This window comes from Ischnura elegans, chromosome 6 (genome assembly GCF_921293095.1).
Source record: "Ischnura elegans chromosome 6, ioIscEleg1.1, whole genome shotgun sequence".
Classification (NCBI taxonomy): Eukaryota; Metazoa; Arthropoda; class Insecta; order Odonata; family Coenagrionidae; genus Ischnura; species Ischnura elegans.
In genome coordinates, this window is record NC_060251.1 from 122082040 (window position 1) to 122097661 (window position 15622).

Sequence of the window (15622 nt, forward strand, 5' to 3'; positions counted from 1 at the left end):
CCTTTCGTAGATAACTGGATGACGTCATTAGATCATGCGTAGCGTGTGACCGCTTCTCAGCTACTCCTCCAACTCACGCGTGGGTTTCTCCCCTAAGGGCACAGGAATATTACTTACCAGGATACTATGCTTGACCATCAAGATACAAGAAATCGTGCTTGGGAAGTGACTGAAAAGGTTTTGTTTCTTTACTTCCTTTAATGACGAAATAAATATTTTAAAATGTTACTAAAGGACTGGCAAATTCATATGCATCGATAAAATTATATGATATGCGCCCTAATTTCCTAAAAACTCGTGCATTAACATACGACACACTGGTATCCAGTTCGTATTTGGATACTAATATACCCTTCGTACATGATTCCTGTCCGAACCGGGACAATTGCCTTTCTCGGGTGGTGCCATAGCCACCCAGAAAGAATGTCGCCGATCGCACGTGACGGCTGGTGCCGGTTTACGAGTGCATCTACGTTACGTCTCACCACATTTCAGGGATTTTCGTGGTTAAGTTGGTGAAAATTAGAGTTTCTGTGAATAGTAAAGTTTCCATTATTCTTTCATTTCATTCTCTGGGCTTCAGAAGCTTCCTATATATGAGCAATAGCTGGATTGGCAATTAGGATTGACGAGAAAATTAGTACCACTGCTTCGGGGCATTCGTGGAAAAAATATTGGTGTTGACTGGACGCCATCTTTTAATTCTGTGCAGAACTCCAGTGGCAAAGTGCCGCATGTAGTTGATTTGGGATTGGAAGAGAGTGGATTTTGGAATTGTAGTTGATTTGGGATGTTGGAATCGAGAAGTTTCTTAGCCGCATCGATTTATTTTACAGAGTCAGAGGCGGATACAGATGGGGGGCGCAGGGGGCGCCCCCCCCCTTACGGGTCCGCCTGTATTGCCGAACATTGCAAAACCATAATTGTAACTTTTTTGTATCATAAGATGGCATTGTCTTTTACATGTTTATAATCACTTTAAATAAAATTTTCATATACTTCGCCTGTGACTTGATCATCTTTTATTACGATAAAAGTAAAGACAACTCAAGATATGTTGCGCCCCCCTTGAGCTTTTTCTGTATCCGCCACTGGTTCAAGTTTCATTTACACATTATATGCACGTTAGTTTTCATTCCGACGTGTCTTCTACCACCATTCGCAGTTAAATCTCACAAAACATGGTTGGATAGCGTATGAAAAAAAATTAATGCTACATTCAGCGTTCCCAAGTTTTGCGCTAATATTTCTGTTAATTCATAATTGACCGAACCCCGTCACGCTAATTTTAGCGATAATTTCACGATGTTCCGCGCTAAATTTCTCAATGATCGCTGCCAATGACGTGTGGGTTCTGGAATTTCATCTGCTCAAGTGCTCCCTTCGCATAATTAATTGCTATTTTTTCCTGGAAAGCGGCCGTAACTCATCCTCCACTTGTAGCGACTTTGAGTGGATTGCCTTTTCGGGTGTGCGTGAGTAATCGTTGGCTTCTGCCTTTACGACGTAGGTAATGAAGTCATGAACCCTAGATGGCGCACTTTGAAATGTGGTGCGGATATGTCTTTTAATTTAATCGAGAGAGTCTAGAATTCTGAAGGCGAGGCGACGAGAAGCACTTTTTAAGGCTTTTATTGCAATAAATTTTCCAAATTTTATTCCTTCAGGATTCGACGTCCTTACTTCGCAGTCGAGTGGGTTGAATGAGTTTTTGAGTCGCGCTCTCGTTTCTTGATTGTTTACTAATTGCATGCGTACGTACTCGGTTGTTTACACTCCGGAGGACGCATCATCGGTTTAACATGGGACATTTTTATTGAAGATAATCCTTTTTTTATTCTTTCGATTTTAAGTTAGGTATACATGAAAATCTGTCTTTCCCTGCATGTTGGAGAGAAACAAATGAACGTGTGATCTTATGATATAAAATGCGAATTTCGTTTTGTCATTAAATTAAACTGCTGCGAGAGGTCAAGTCTATTGAAAATCCGCGGGAGGATGGACTTCCAGTGTAAGCACGCCAATGAATGCGGCTCGAAGCATGTCAAATCCTTGGGTCGCGTGTGATGGTCGTCCCGGAGTGCGTGGCTTGCGTACACGGCGGCTTCTGGACGTTGCCACAACAAACAGAAAGACGGTGGCGCAACCCCTTCCCCCTCCACCACTCGCGAAAGTCCAGCCGTCTCCCAACTTTCTCTGCTTCTGTGTCCGAGTGCGGATGAAGGCTGGCAGACGCATTAAGCGGCTCCGTGCTCCGGCTGTGCGTGGTGAGTGCGCCTGCAGATGTCATCCGCGCTGCCGCCTTCCGTTGGCCACTGTCTTGTCTCTTCCGCTTCGCGATTGTTTTGCTTGTGTCCCCCGTCCGCGATGAATATCAGTCAGTTTATCGGCCGCCCTTTAGATCCTAAGAGAGATTAATGGCGTGTTATCTTTGCTGCGACTCCAGTCACTCCGTCGGAAGAATGCTTTGCTCTCCCTCGCCCCCATTTACGTCGACAAACAAATCTTTGAGTGGTGACCCGTTTTGCTGCTGATACATCTCGCACGTTTCTTCAAGCTCAACTCGATGGTCGTGGGCGGATGAACGTCTGTTTTCCATGCATCGATGATATAGTCTCCCTCTGAATATTATAATATTCTGATGTACAAACTCTACAGTTCTACATCTAATCGCGCATGATCTAATTTTAACTGCATTTTAATCCGCCCGAGTTCACTACGATTTTTTGTTTACTTACCTAATGTAATGAAAGTAATTTATCAAGAGGGTTTCATTTATGTTTCCAGGGTTCCGAAGTAACGGAGTGAGCCAAGATGTCTTGGGTTGAGGTGGCCAACTTTGACCGCCTTTATGGCCACTCTTCGCGTGACCTGGGCATGGACGAGGCATATTTAAGGGTCCTCTCCTCTGCACCCAGACCCCTAACCCTTTTGGCACTCTCGCAAGACTGTCACCAGGTGAGTGCATTCACGTGCAGTCGCCATCACCAGTAAATGAGCTTAGATGATAGATGTGTTTGCTGCACAGTGTTGACGTGCAGAACAATATTTTCCTGCATCCAAAGCGAGGATGAGTGTTCTCAATAAACAAATTAAAAAGTTCCTCACCTCTGTAGTTCTTCTTGCTCTCTCTCTCTCTCTCCTTTATTTGGCCCCACTATTCACACGTAAAAATGTTTACGATCTTTCTTTAATTTCCATTTTCTTAAATGGTGAGTATGGTTCCTTTGGCGTACTCTCATGCTTTTCACTTCACATCCCCACCTGCACCTTCCCTTGTAACCACATAAATTCTTTCTCTTTCTCTCTCCCAGAGATCCCTATTTATAGATATCCTTATTATTCCACTCAGTCTTTCTTCTGCCTACTCTTCCCTCTATCTATGAACGCACTAGGGAACATTCTAGAGATAGTTTTGGAAAGCATTCTGCTCCTAAAGCATATTTTTTAAAAAATTTATGCTATAGCTTTTAATGGTTTATATTTGTTGAAACAGCAGATTATGAATTTTATAAATATGAGGGTCAACTTAAAAGTAAGGTCTCCAAAGTCGTTGTGTCGCCGCATGAAGCGCTAGGCGTAATCCACCAACACCACCGTGTTCCTTGGTTCCTCCACTACCACTCTCGACCACTGCAAAGCATTGTTGACTGCCCATTGTTGGCCTAGCAGCCGTCTCCATGGAGCTTCCACTCACTTCTCTGTCCAGGTTTGGAATCCGGTCTGTCATAGGATTTTTGACCAGGAAAAAGGTGGCACCAATGGACATTAATCGCCAATTGGTTGAAGTTTACAGTGAAAAATGTATAATTGTTAAAAAGCACTCGTAAGTGGTGCTACAAGTTCCTTTTCGGCCGCTCCAACGTCCACTGCAAGGTGGGTGCCCAAACAGCACACCGATGACCACCAGAGGCAGCGCGTGGAATGTGCGGAAGACGTTGTGCGACGTTTTGTAGAGGAAGGGGATGATTTTTTGGACTCTATCACCCAGTGATTTCCACATGTTGCTTGCCCATTAAGAAACACTTAGGGGGGATGAAGTTCACAATGGACGATGAGGTATAAGAGGAGATCAACACCCATCATAGCAATGCAGGCAAAACTAATTTGTATATTATGAATACACTAATGTTGGGTAACGAATCACAATCAATGATGAAGGAAACTACCCTTGCTACTCTTTGGCCTTGTGCATTGGCCTCAAGTGGTTCTTAGTTGGTTACACTCTCTGAAGAAATCCCTTTTCCCAATGAGCAGTTCTCCCTGACTTTCTAAATTATCTGGGTGTGTTATGATGATACCAACAAACTTAATTAATGTGTGGCAAAGTTGGGGTCTTACCTATGTGGCGACTGAAACCTTGGCAGGTTTTTTGGCCTTACCACCAACATTTCTCTATCTTTCTCTTTCCTCCATCACATGGTCCCTCCCTGCTCTATACATAGTTACATACACCCATGTCTCGTATAGCGCAATTTCGATTAGCGCAATTTCGATATAGCGCAAATTCGTTCCTCGGGGAAACATTGCAACGCAGTGTAGCCTAATCAAAAATCTTAAATGCTTTCGTGATAAAACGTGAACTTGCGCTAAGTACACACGAAATTGCTATCATTTTACGCATATTAATAGTATTGTTTGCTTCAAATCTTCTAATTTGTTTATGTATTAATCGAAATCTATTGCTGTGCAATGGCCAAAAGCATTACTCGTCATTGGGTCCAGATAGTCGGCCTACCGAAGTAATTTATCTCGTCTCCTTAACAGAATGAGTTAATTTAGACCATAAATTAAGCGTGGGGCTAGTGGAAATGAGTTTTTTAAGCAATACTGGTTGAGACGTAATTTTTGCCGTCATAGGTTATCGGGGCGATTGACTTCCACGTAGAGGGTCTACACTACAGCCTTCAAGGTCATCGGTATTCACGGGGGAGAAATGGAGCGGTGGCCGAGTTGCGTATGAATAGCATCAACACATAAAAGGGTCCGCTATTGAGTCTCAAACACAATAGCTTCGTTCCCTCCCCGCAGTCGTAGGCCCTCTGCGTCTCAAGAATACAGTTCAGCAGTAGAAGGTGATTTCGATAGAGCCATGCAGAGTAAAAACCAGGAGAAAAAGGCAAAAAATAGGAATGCGGGTAGAAAAATCAAGAATTTATTAAGAAAAACCATAAACCTAGAAGAGAAATTGATATAGGTCAATTGCTTTGAAAATGGAGAACGTCAAAGCGATATTGCGCGGAAGTTTAAACGCACGATGCCTTATTCTGAATAAAGACGAAGTTAAAACATCAGTGACCTCAGCCGCACCAACTTCAACCAAGCGGTCTACACTACGGAAAGTTCATAGTGAATCAGTACAAAAAGACGAGAGTGGTAATCGCTCCGAGACATTTAGTGAAAGCTCCGGTTGGTTCCAGAATTTAAACGGCAAGCAGGTATTTTCAGTGCGGCGATATCAGGTGAATCTGCAAGTGTTGATCAACACTTGCAGATTCCCTGCGCTATACGAGACATGGGTGTACTTGTCTGTTTCCCTGTGCACTCTGTCCTGCCATCTGATGTTGGCCGAGGTCATCCCATCGGTTGCTTTCCTCGAGGTAGACTCCATTCTTAGCATTGAGAGAAGGGGTCTCCCCTCTTTACATCCACAGACTATATCATCCTCCTAATTTTTATTCGGCCCACTATATTTGGGTCTTTGTATAGTTCCCTAAGCTCTTAGTCTTGATTCTCCACACGCCATTTTCATTAATGTACCGTAAGATGTAAGATGTGCCACTCATGGTTCTTTATATTATGTATTTTTTTTGTTTTCAAAGGCTATCATTTTCGTCTCTTGATTCTTTGCTATTGCCCAAGTTTCAGAGATCCGTAGAGTGCTGCTGGTTGCATTTTAGTCTTGCATAGTGGTTTTCGTTGGCAGCATCCTACTTTTCAGCATTTAAGATTTAACGGCCCAATGACTATTTTTTCCAACAAATAATTAATCTAGCATTTATCTATACTTCACCTCTATTGTCCTGTTCTATAGTCACTCCTAAGTATTTAAATTCTGTAGCCCTTTTAAATGTGTAATCTCTATTTTTAAAGTTATCGAAATCTTCTAAGTGTCATCCTGCTTTTTAGTACATATTTTGTCTTTTCTTTACTAGTTTCTAAACCCACTTCTCTTGCTTCTTTTACAAGAGTTTCTGAAAGAATTTTCAACCCATTTTCATCCTCTGCTAATAATGTAGCATCATCGGCAAAAGCTTGTATGTTTATATTTCCCAACTTCTATACCAGATTGTTGTTGTTTTACCCTATTAAGAGTATTTTCTAATGATATATTGGATAACAACAGGAAGAGTCCTTCTCCTTGTCGTACTCCAGTAACTTCATCCAATTCAATTGAATATTCATTGTTTGTTTGTACTTTGCATTGTGATGCTTCTGTACATTTTTGTGATAGCTTGACTAGTTTGTTTAGGATTCCCATTTTCTCATTTGTAATTCCACATTTGATTTCTGTTGATACTAGCGTATGCCTTCTTAAAATTAATAAAGAGTAGGTGGGCCTATCTGAGCCTCAGGTACAGGGCAGATCGCAGGTGATGGATAGCAAACAGATATAGTGAACAGCTGCGAATAAGGGGTAACCTGAATAAGCAGTCCCGGACGGAAGTGGGAGGGTGATCAGCAGGGCATGGGAGGGTGATCTGTGGTGGCGTCACTCCCAGCAAGACCACATGAGCCCAATGATAGTGCTGCGTCATGGCGGGAAAGTGCCGCCATTGAATAAGCACTGCTCATACGGCATTGTACGATAGGGTTTGGGTGCTCAAAGGCTAAGAGAAGAGCACTTCGATATAACACCGAGGCTGGACCAAGGTCTTGAAGCTGAAGTGAAAGCCATTGGTGCAGGAGAAGGAGTTAAAACTTAAACTCACTAACTGGTTTCAAGCTTAAGAAAAAGAAGAGGAGGAGAGGGATTATTCTATGGAGGACGAATGGAAAATAATTTGAGAATGGATTCAAGAAGCAGCAGAGGAAGAAGTTGCTTTCCAAAAGAATAGAAAGAGCCAAAAAATCTTGGTTCACTGAAAACTGTGGACAAATACCTAATCAAGAAGAGAAAGAAAGCTAAGAAATAATTACTTTCAGAGGGTACCGAAGAAAATAGGGAGAAATGCTTCAAAATAAATAAGAGCACAACAAGACATTGATGACCGCTAAAAGAAACTACATACGTAAAAGATCAGTTAAGAAAGACTGTACGAAAAACAATTCTAGGGAATTCTTCCACCTAAGGTATTTCAAACAGGGCTTTAAAGCTAGAACCTTTGGCGTTAAGGATAAAGGTGGTAGAATTACCTGCTACTGAATATGTAAATGGAATGAAGGAATATTTCAACGACCTCCTACATGCAGGGGGGGGGGGGGGTCACATCAGAGGAAGAAGAAGTGTACGTGTATGCATCCTCAAGCACAGCTCCAAGATCCAAGTGAGTGCAACAAAGGCTCCAATGAATAATAAAGCCCCAGGAGGAGATGGCATGCCACCAGAATTTCTAGAAGCAGGAGGAAAAGCTTTATTGGCAAAGCTATATGCACTTGTTGTACAAATTTGGAATGAAGAAAAAATATCAAAAGAATGGAATGTTGCAGTGAGGGTTCTGATTCGTAAGTAAGGGAACAAATTAAACTTAAATTTGGCAAATACTGAGGAATATTGTTAGTGAATGATGCTGAAAAAGTATTGTCCAAAATAATTCATAACAGACTGCAAGAATTCTCAGATGAGATCATAGGTGAGCACCAGGCACCCTTCAGAAAAGGTCCATTACTGACCAAATATTTAGTATTTAACAAACTTTGTCAAAAATATTGGGAATTCAATAGAAATTTTGGGTTTTACTCTATTTATAAATTTACGTGAAAGTGGCTGAATGAGAGGGGTTGACTTTTATGAAATCGCAATTTATCTTTCCCTTACATTAACTGTATTCTTCCTACAAAATGCTATTTGAAGTCTGTGTGAATACAACTTCATTTTGGAACAGTGAAAATTGGTAATGCTACGCCAACAACCTCACTGTAAATGGTACCCCAGTTATTTCTGTGGCTTTCTTCACAATTTCTCGAATGATTTCTTTGGTAGGGAATTTGGTAGGAACGCAAAATGATGAGCAGGTCCCCTTAGCATTTCCACGTGGTAATGATAGGATGGAGGCATGATGATGATGCAATCAACAAGTTCTGGTTGAACAATTCCTTTGTTGCTTAAATCTTTGCCTTATGGTCATGGCACTCTGAGGTGGGTACAGCTGCCTTGTTAATATTACATGTTATGTTGTGCTATTTTTTCTAAATTATTATTTTCCTTGATGAATTGCTGGGAATGAGGCACATGAAAATATATAGGATTTATTTTCTTTTCAATTGTTGTTTCATAATCAGAGGTCCCAGCTTGCTGGCCAGGTAATCTTTTATAATTCACCATCTGCTGGACAGAGTTAAATTTTCAGCCCCAATTGTATTGCTTTGTAAATTAAGTAATAACTCCGGAACATAAAGTGAAACTCTCTGCCATTCACGTGGTCTTCCAGTGCCAGTACACATCATTTGCTGCGGTTCCTAATCACACGGAGCAGGTGCTTAAAGTGGACACAAAGTTTGCTACCACCTTCAAGCTTGCGTCCATTCCTTTCCAGGAGAGGGACCCTTTCAAAGGTGATGGGTAAGTGTTTTACTTTTTATCATCATTCTGGGGAAAGAGAGATGGCTAATTGTGGGGAGATTGGTGCTGATGCCTCTCCTCTTTCGACATCATTGCAATTCTTTCCATTTCCCCCGTTGAAGTACGTACGTCTACGTCATGCTTTTGATATGCCCCGACTCTTCTGATGGCCAATATTTTTCATTGGCTAAGGCCATTTAAAAGTCCAGGCGAAGCAAGGTGGCCAGTTCCTGTTTTTAGTGCCATGATTTTTTTAATATTTAGTTCGCTGAGAGGAAATTCATTGGAATAAGATACAAACAGTTGTAGCTACCTTCCACACTATTACCTATTTCGCTCAAGCTGTATCAGTGTGTACCACAAGGCCACACGCAGCTCTTGAGACATCTCTTGATGATGACGTGTAAATGCTGAAATTGGTTGAGCGAATAAAATAGTTTAAAAATTACTACAGAGCTGACTACAGCTCTGTTTGTGTAATATTTGTTCATTTTAGATGAAGGTCATTTTTTTGGCATTGAACAATGTTGCTTATGAAAGCAGCATTCAATGCAAAATATTTGGTATGAGCGCGATCGAGTCTTGCATTGCAAAATCTTCATGGCACTTCTTTAATGAGCTTGTGGCATGATTAAATGACTCAAAAAAATGCTTTTTTGATATTTTCATGAAAGTATTTTTAAGGCATCCTTTTATGTTAAAATGCAAAAGTATGATATATAGAATGTGAGCCAGTAACTGCTTGTTTTTTTTAGAGAATGTTTTTTCAAGATTTTTACATTGACCGTTGAGCAATTTGTATGACCTGTTTGATTTGACTTCATGTACCACATTCATTTTCCAAAAGCTCAAAAAGTAGTGTTTTGATGTGCCTACAATCAATTTTTAATGTGATCCTTAAGTTACTTAACAGTATATTAGTTTTACTATACGTATTCCTTTTGGTACAGTGGCGGAAAAAATTAACGCAAAGCTCGTTGGTGTCGGAGAGTGGCCAGTCAGGAAATACTTGTCTTCAAAAATTTTGCCCTCGTAATGCTCTCGTACAACCGGGAGTTTTAAAAGCAATATATTGTTAAATCCCGACTTCATTTTGCGTTCGACTAAGTCCTCACACTGTTTTTGTCGATGTGTGCCTATTCTTTTGGTCGGTCTATGCGTCCTCTTCATCCGTCTATTCACCTTTCTTGCGTGAGTCTCTTGAACTTTCCTTTATGCCTGCGTGGTGCGGATTGTGCTGATGGCAAGGAATGCATTTTCGGATAGACGGTGCGTGTGCACTCTCATAGAAGGAAAGCCTCGATGTCCGCACTGTGCTGATTTTGCTGAGAGTGGGAATCGCATTTTTGATTTCCGATGCGTTTGCACTTTTCAGCAAAGAATGGCGTACCGTTGGAAGGTTCTAGAACTCACGGAGGGGGAGGGGTAGTCGGATGTCGGGATGCCTTACAAACTGCACGCATCATTGACTCGAGGTCATTCGTAATTACGTCAAGAGTCGGGACTGGCGTAGCGGGGGCCCACAGGGCTGTGGAAGGGAAGCTCAACGATTGACCCGGAGAAGCCGAGGGAGGAGATCACTCTCGCGCAGGAATCCACAGAATCAAATACACTTCTTGTGGCAAACTCCATACCTTTCATTTCTACCCGATACTGTCCCTCCAAGAGGACCACCTTCGTTGTCTGGAATCCCTCAGCGTTAGTCAAGGTCCCTAGCCTGAGTCGCCCCTGGTCGAGCTGTCCACGAGAGGACACAACAATATCCCTTATACCAGGGTGGCTCAATTTTTCCTTAAAAATGATACCAAGTGTCGAAACCATGGTTGGTTAAGTGATAAATAAAATAGTGTGGATATTACCATTAGTGCTTTAATCAAGTTTTAAAGACATTATTAAGTTCAAAAAACTCTATTTACACCTCTCATTTCACTATGAAAGAAATCATTTACTGACCAAATTAATCAATTTCTTCGGATAACTACATGAAAGAAATCATTGAACCTTAAAATGGCCATCACATATTCCGTTACCTAAATCAATTTGGCTTCACTTTTCTTTTCAATTGTAGTATGTTACCTAAGTTGTTCCACTATAATCCTCGGGAAACTATTTTTAAGTGTAGAATATTGAGCAAAGCATTGCATTACTGAACTGAAAGCAGACAACTGATTTCTTGGAGGTGGCTCAAAAAAGTGCTTTCATTCTGCTGTGAGGAACTCTATAGGAGTTTTCCTTGTAAGGGGAGAAGAAGCGTAGGCCGTGACACATCACACGTAGAGCTACTGGTTAGGAGCCTTGAAGTGGGGCTGGACGACACGGAAATGGTAGTCAAAATTCACTCCACAGTCAATTGCCCAAATGGTTATGCAATATAGTAGTTGAATTTCAACAAATAAATGAGTGCGTAAGAATTCAATAGCCATGCAACATCCTATGGACCTTGTGATAGGCATTGCGAAGTTTTAAGATCAGAAAAATATTTAAAGTGTGTGTGCAGCATCAAGTCATCCGTCACTGGGACTTGATCCGTGGAACCTCTGATTCGTAGCATGATACTTTACCCACTACACCACCTGAACAATTGGGTTCTAAGTCAGTCTCAATGCCCAATATGTTGGCTGTGTCCACTGATGTCCCGACGAGAGTAGATTCCATTCTAGGTGAATCGAGGGCGAAGCATACTTCGTAGAATATGGCGAAGAATTCGTAGATGGATCTTTTGCGCCTTGTCATAATGCGACGGGTATGATTATTTTCCTGGTATAAGGGATATATTGCTTTTAAAACTCCCGGTTGTATGAGAGCATTACGAGGGCAAAATTTTTGAAGACAAGTAGTTCTTGAACTGACCACTCACAGATGCCAATGAGCTTTGCATTAATTTTTTCTGCCACTGTACATCCACATTTATTTGGTGACGACTGTTTCACTGGTATTTCAACCAGCGTCTCTAGGTCAAGTTCTGGTTGGTAATTTTTTGACGATCAATATAGGATACATTGGAGCCACTTTTTCAAACTGGGAGCTGATTGGTTGGTTTTCTTCTTTCCAGTAGAATCCCCTTCCATGCTCAGAAACAATATGTTCTGCATTCAGAAACTGAAAATTCCCAACCAGCACCCTGACCTGAAGCCACTGGTGGGAATGCCAGTGAAACTATTGTCATGGAATAAATAAAGGGATGATGACTCCCAGAAGAAATAGAATCATGTGAAAAACACAAACATATTTTCTGCACTTAGGCCAGTGTTGCTAACGTTTAGCTAAGTTTAAAATTCTGTTCTACGAATGCAATTTTGAGAAAGGCCAATTTCTTTCTCGTTCAGTCATTTGAGTGCAATGACTAGATCTCATTATTGCCTCACACTATGTCCATTCTTCCCATGGTGCAGTTCAGTCGTGTGCGATGTGGACCCCTTGGGCAGCGCCACAAGAATGGGCGAATTTGGCTTCTATGAGCTGACTGTCAACGACACCGTCAATGGCACCGTCTCGTGTCAACTCAGGACTCTGGTGGAGCCAGTCAACACTTACCTCTGTAATTTGTGCTGTTGTTGCGCTTGTCCTTCTCTCTGGATGCACTTGAATGCACGGGTGCTTGTTGCTTCCCAAGAACTTGCTCCGCTTTTGCCGTAGCGCTTTTCACATTTTATGCCATTTCATTGTTTTCTCGGCATTGAGAGGTGTGCTTTGCTCAAGTAATGTCATCCTTCCAAGTCTGCCTGCACTTAGGAAGATGAGATGAAGGTAAAAATTTTGATTATCATGAATACTTGCTGACTAACAATTAACCTTTCAAGACTGGTTACAATTGAACATACATTTCAACTTGAAAGCCATCTTATTTTCTTTCCATGGCACACACAAGCAGAAAAGGAAAAAAAAAATACTCCATTTATGTGCACAACAGCCATGATGGTGACAACCTACAGCCTATAACTCAAAAATACTGTTTTTGTGTCTTTTGTTAAGTGGGTTTTGAGTTGTAATTTGGTTTCAAGCTGCCTTTTAGAGGAAAGCATTTTAATTTTCCCATGTTTTAAATTACGCAACAAAAGACTTAGTTAGGCATTCATTAGATACACCTCAGAAGGTAGTATTGCATTGCGTTGTGTAGACAGAGGTTGGCATTTTATGAAAACATGGTGATGCTCAATAGTTTGCATTTTAGTGTCAGATTGGAGTAAAAATAGTTCTTTTAGTCAGCCTATTCTCTCTGAAATCATTGTGAAGAACAAATTCTTCGATATCAACTGAACTACCTACCCTTCTCCACTCAAAATAGCTAAAGTCTTACCTCCATATAAGAGCAAAGGCGACAATCATCTAATGAGTTTTTACTAGGGATGGGTCGAATAGCAGATTTCTCGAATTTGAATATCGAATTTGAATATCAAATCATTGCTCGAATACCTCGAATTTCGAATACCTCGAATTTCAAATACCTCGAATACTAAACGATGAATGCGGAAATGTTTGACTAGGTTGCCTATGCAGCAGGAAACCCAAGATTTTGGCGAGTAATTGTGATTTCCTTTAAAGGATTCAAACAGGAATTTAGCTGATTGATGGAATATTTTAATTTTATGTAAACAATAGGGTAGTTTCCTTCATTAAAGAAAACGAAAGGCATTGATTGTGATTCGGTACCCACCATTAGTGCATTAATAATATACAAATTATTTTGTTTTAGAAATACCGGTTTATACGAATGGCAATGGTCAATTTTATCCTCATTTGAAAAAGGCTAGATTGGCGCCCATGCGATGCCACTCCACGAGACATCACAGGGACCTAGTTCCTATATGAGTAGATAGGAGTTTTACACCGTCTGAGATTAGCAATGTATGCATGAGGCACAGAGCTCAGGGAAACATGGTCTTAATAATCCCCTATTAACACTGCCTAAGGTCGAAGTTTCCTTCGTTTGATGAGGTATTAATAATCCTTATTTAAGCCAACCGCTCCCAGCTAGCATGGTACTCAGCTACCTGCTAGCATCCTGTGTCGTATCAGCGCTCTGAATCTCGCCCCAAGGTCACCTCACTCGCGGCAACGGCAAGCAGAACAACGTCACACGGAGTTTTTCCCGGCATTCATACTTACCCGTCGCATTTTCGCGCGCTTGAAATTTTTCACTTTTCATTTGAGCATTGAGCATTACGCCAAAATGCTAAGCCTCCGTCGTATTTCTTCGTCTTCTTGGTATTTATATTCCTGCGTAAAATGCTTAAATAAAGTCAGAAATACGTCGTGTTTGGTCTTATTCTTTTTTAAATTAAGCGCACATTACTAATATTTCAATCCAATAAAAGTGTAATATCAATTGCCGAAAGTCATTGTTAGACAACTTTTGGGCTAGTAGATGACTCATGCAGCAGTTGACCTCCTGAAATGGGGAACTTTGAAGCAGGTGAGCAAAAAAAGGCCAGTGCGGTGAGTAGAGGGGGGAGGGCGTGAGACACGTTTTTATTGTTCTCGTGTAATTTGATATTTTTTTCGAAGCTAAGGTCTTCGTAATACGATCTCTGCGTGAGCTGGGACCTTTTGTTTGATTTCGGAGAAGAGAAAATCGTCGGAGGGGGTGGGGCGAAGGCTGAATGGAGGGGGATTGCAGATCGTGGGAAATGCGCCAATGTCACTATCCCACGGCCCTGAGTTTCTCCCTATGGTAGTTTCATCTCCTGGGGAAGATTCAAAAGTGCCTGTCGTTATTAGCCACAAAGTGCACATAGTAAACACCTCGTCTCATTTTTATCAAAAGATGGATGCTGGAAAATGGTCAGTGGGGGAGAAAGAGTGAAGGGTGAAACGCGATTCTATTATTTTCCGGTAACTTGATATTTTTTGGAAGCTAAGGTCTTCGTAATACGATCCCTGCACGAGCTGGGACCTTTTGTTTGATTTCGGAGAAGAGGAAATCGTCAGATTGGGTGGGGTGAATGCTGAATGGAGGGGGATAGCGGATCGTGGGGAATGCGCCAATGTTACTATCCCACGGCACTGAGGTTCTCCTGATGGGGGACACCTGGGATTTTCGGATTTTTTTCACCCGATCAATTTCAATTCCCCACGTCGAACTCTTTTTGCTGCTCTAACCGCTCTAACCCTCGAATTTGATGTAGTTCGTCAGCTTGCCTGAAATGGTGCTGCATGCACTAAACGACTAGAGTTCTCTTAATTTTTCCGACTCAACTACCAACGAGGTGAGAGCGACAGTGTATGACACGAAATTCAAAGTATTCGAGGTATTCGAGACGGTATCTTTGGCATAACTATTCGAGATCTCGAACATCGAATACTTTCTAGTATTCGAGGTATTCGAGTATTCGCGGATACTATTTGCACATCTCTAGTTTTTACCGCCTCATCTCTCCTCTAAATCAATTTAGTGAGATTTTTTAAATTGTTTTCTATAATCGCCTTATATCATACTTGGAAAAATATAATCTGCTATCAAATTCACTGCATGGCTTTAGGAAGTCCAGTTCTACCTACACTGCCAATTACCATGTAATAAACAAAATATTGTTTGATCTAGACAGCAGATTAGAATACCTGGCTTTATTCTTTGACTTTTCCAAAGCTTTGTGACGTTACGTCGTAAATCTAGTTGATTTTTCACGTAGGCCCAGACAAGGGAAATACTCCAACCGTCGGTCACATGCTGGATCAGGGAAAAACTCCACAAACAAGAAAAACAGCTCACAAGAAAAAGGTAGCCAAAAATAATTTACGAGTTATTACCGTTCGATATCTATTCAAAATAGAGTATTCAAAAATCAGAAGTATTACAGAAAACAATGATAGTAATTCATGATCCCAAAGAAAACATTACCAGCTAAATACCAGCAGAATAATTGCTCAAAATTTGCCATGTCTCACTAGACATGTGTCCCC

General features: G+C 41.2%; 1 protein-coding gene across 3 annotated transcripts in view; it reads left to right on the top strand.

Moving 5' to 3' along the window:
- The first annotated feature begins 2179 nt into the window (after positions 1 to 2179).
- The window catches only part of LOC124160085 (heparan-alpha-glucosaminide N-acetyltransferase), a 76917-nt gene continuing 63474 nt past the window's right edge, over positions 2180 to 15622 (top strand). The window contains exons 1-4 of one of the 3 annotated variants that reach the window (XM_046535805.1): positions 2180 to 2267; positions 2788 to 2958; positions 8592 to 8722; positions 12115 to 12260. In XM_046535805.1, coding sequence (XP_046391761.1) covers positions 2815 to 2958; positions 8592 to 8722; positions 12115 to 12260 — 421 coding nt within the window. In that variant the 5' untranslated portion in view covers positions 2180 to 2267; positions 2788 to 2814. Of the gene's footprint in view, positions 2268 to 2328; positions 2644 to 2787; positions 2959 to 8591; positions 8723 to 12114; positions 12261 to 15622 lie in introns of those variants that run through there. The other 2 variants (XM_046535804.1, XM_046535803.1) reach the window with 2 other exon arrangements.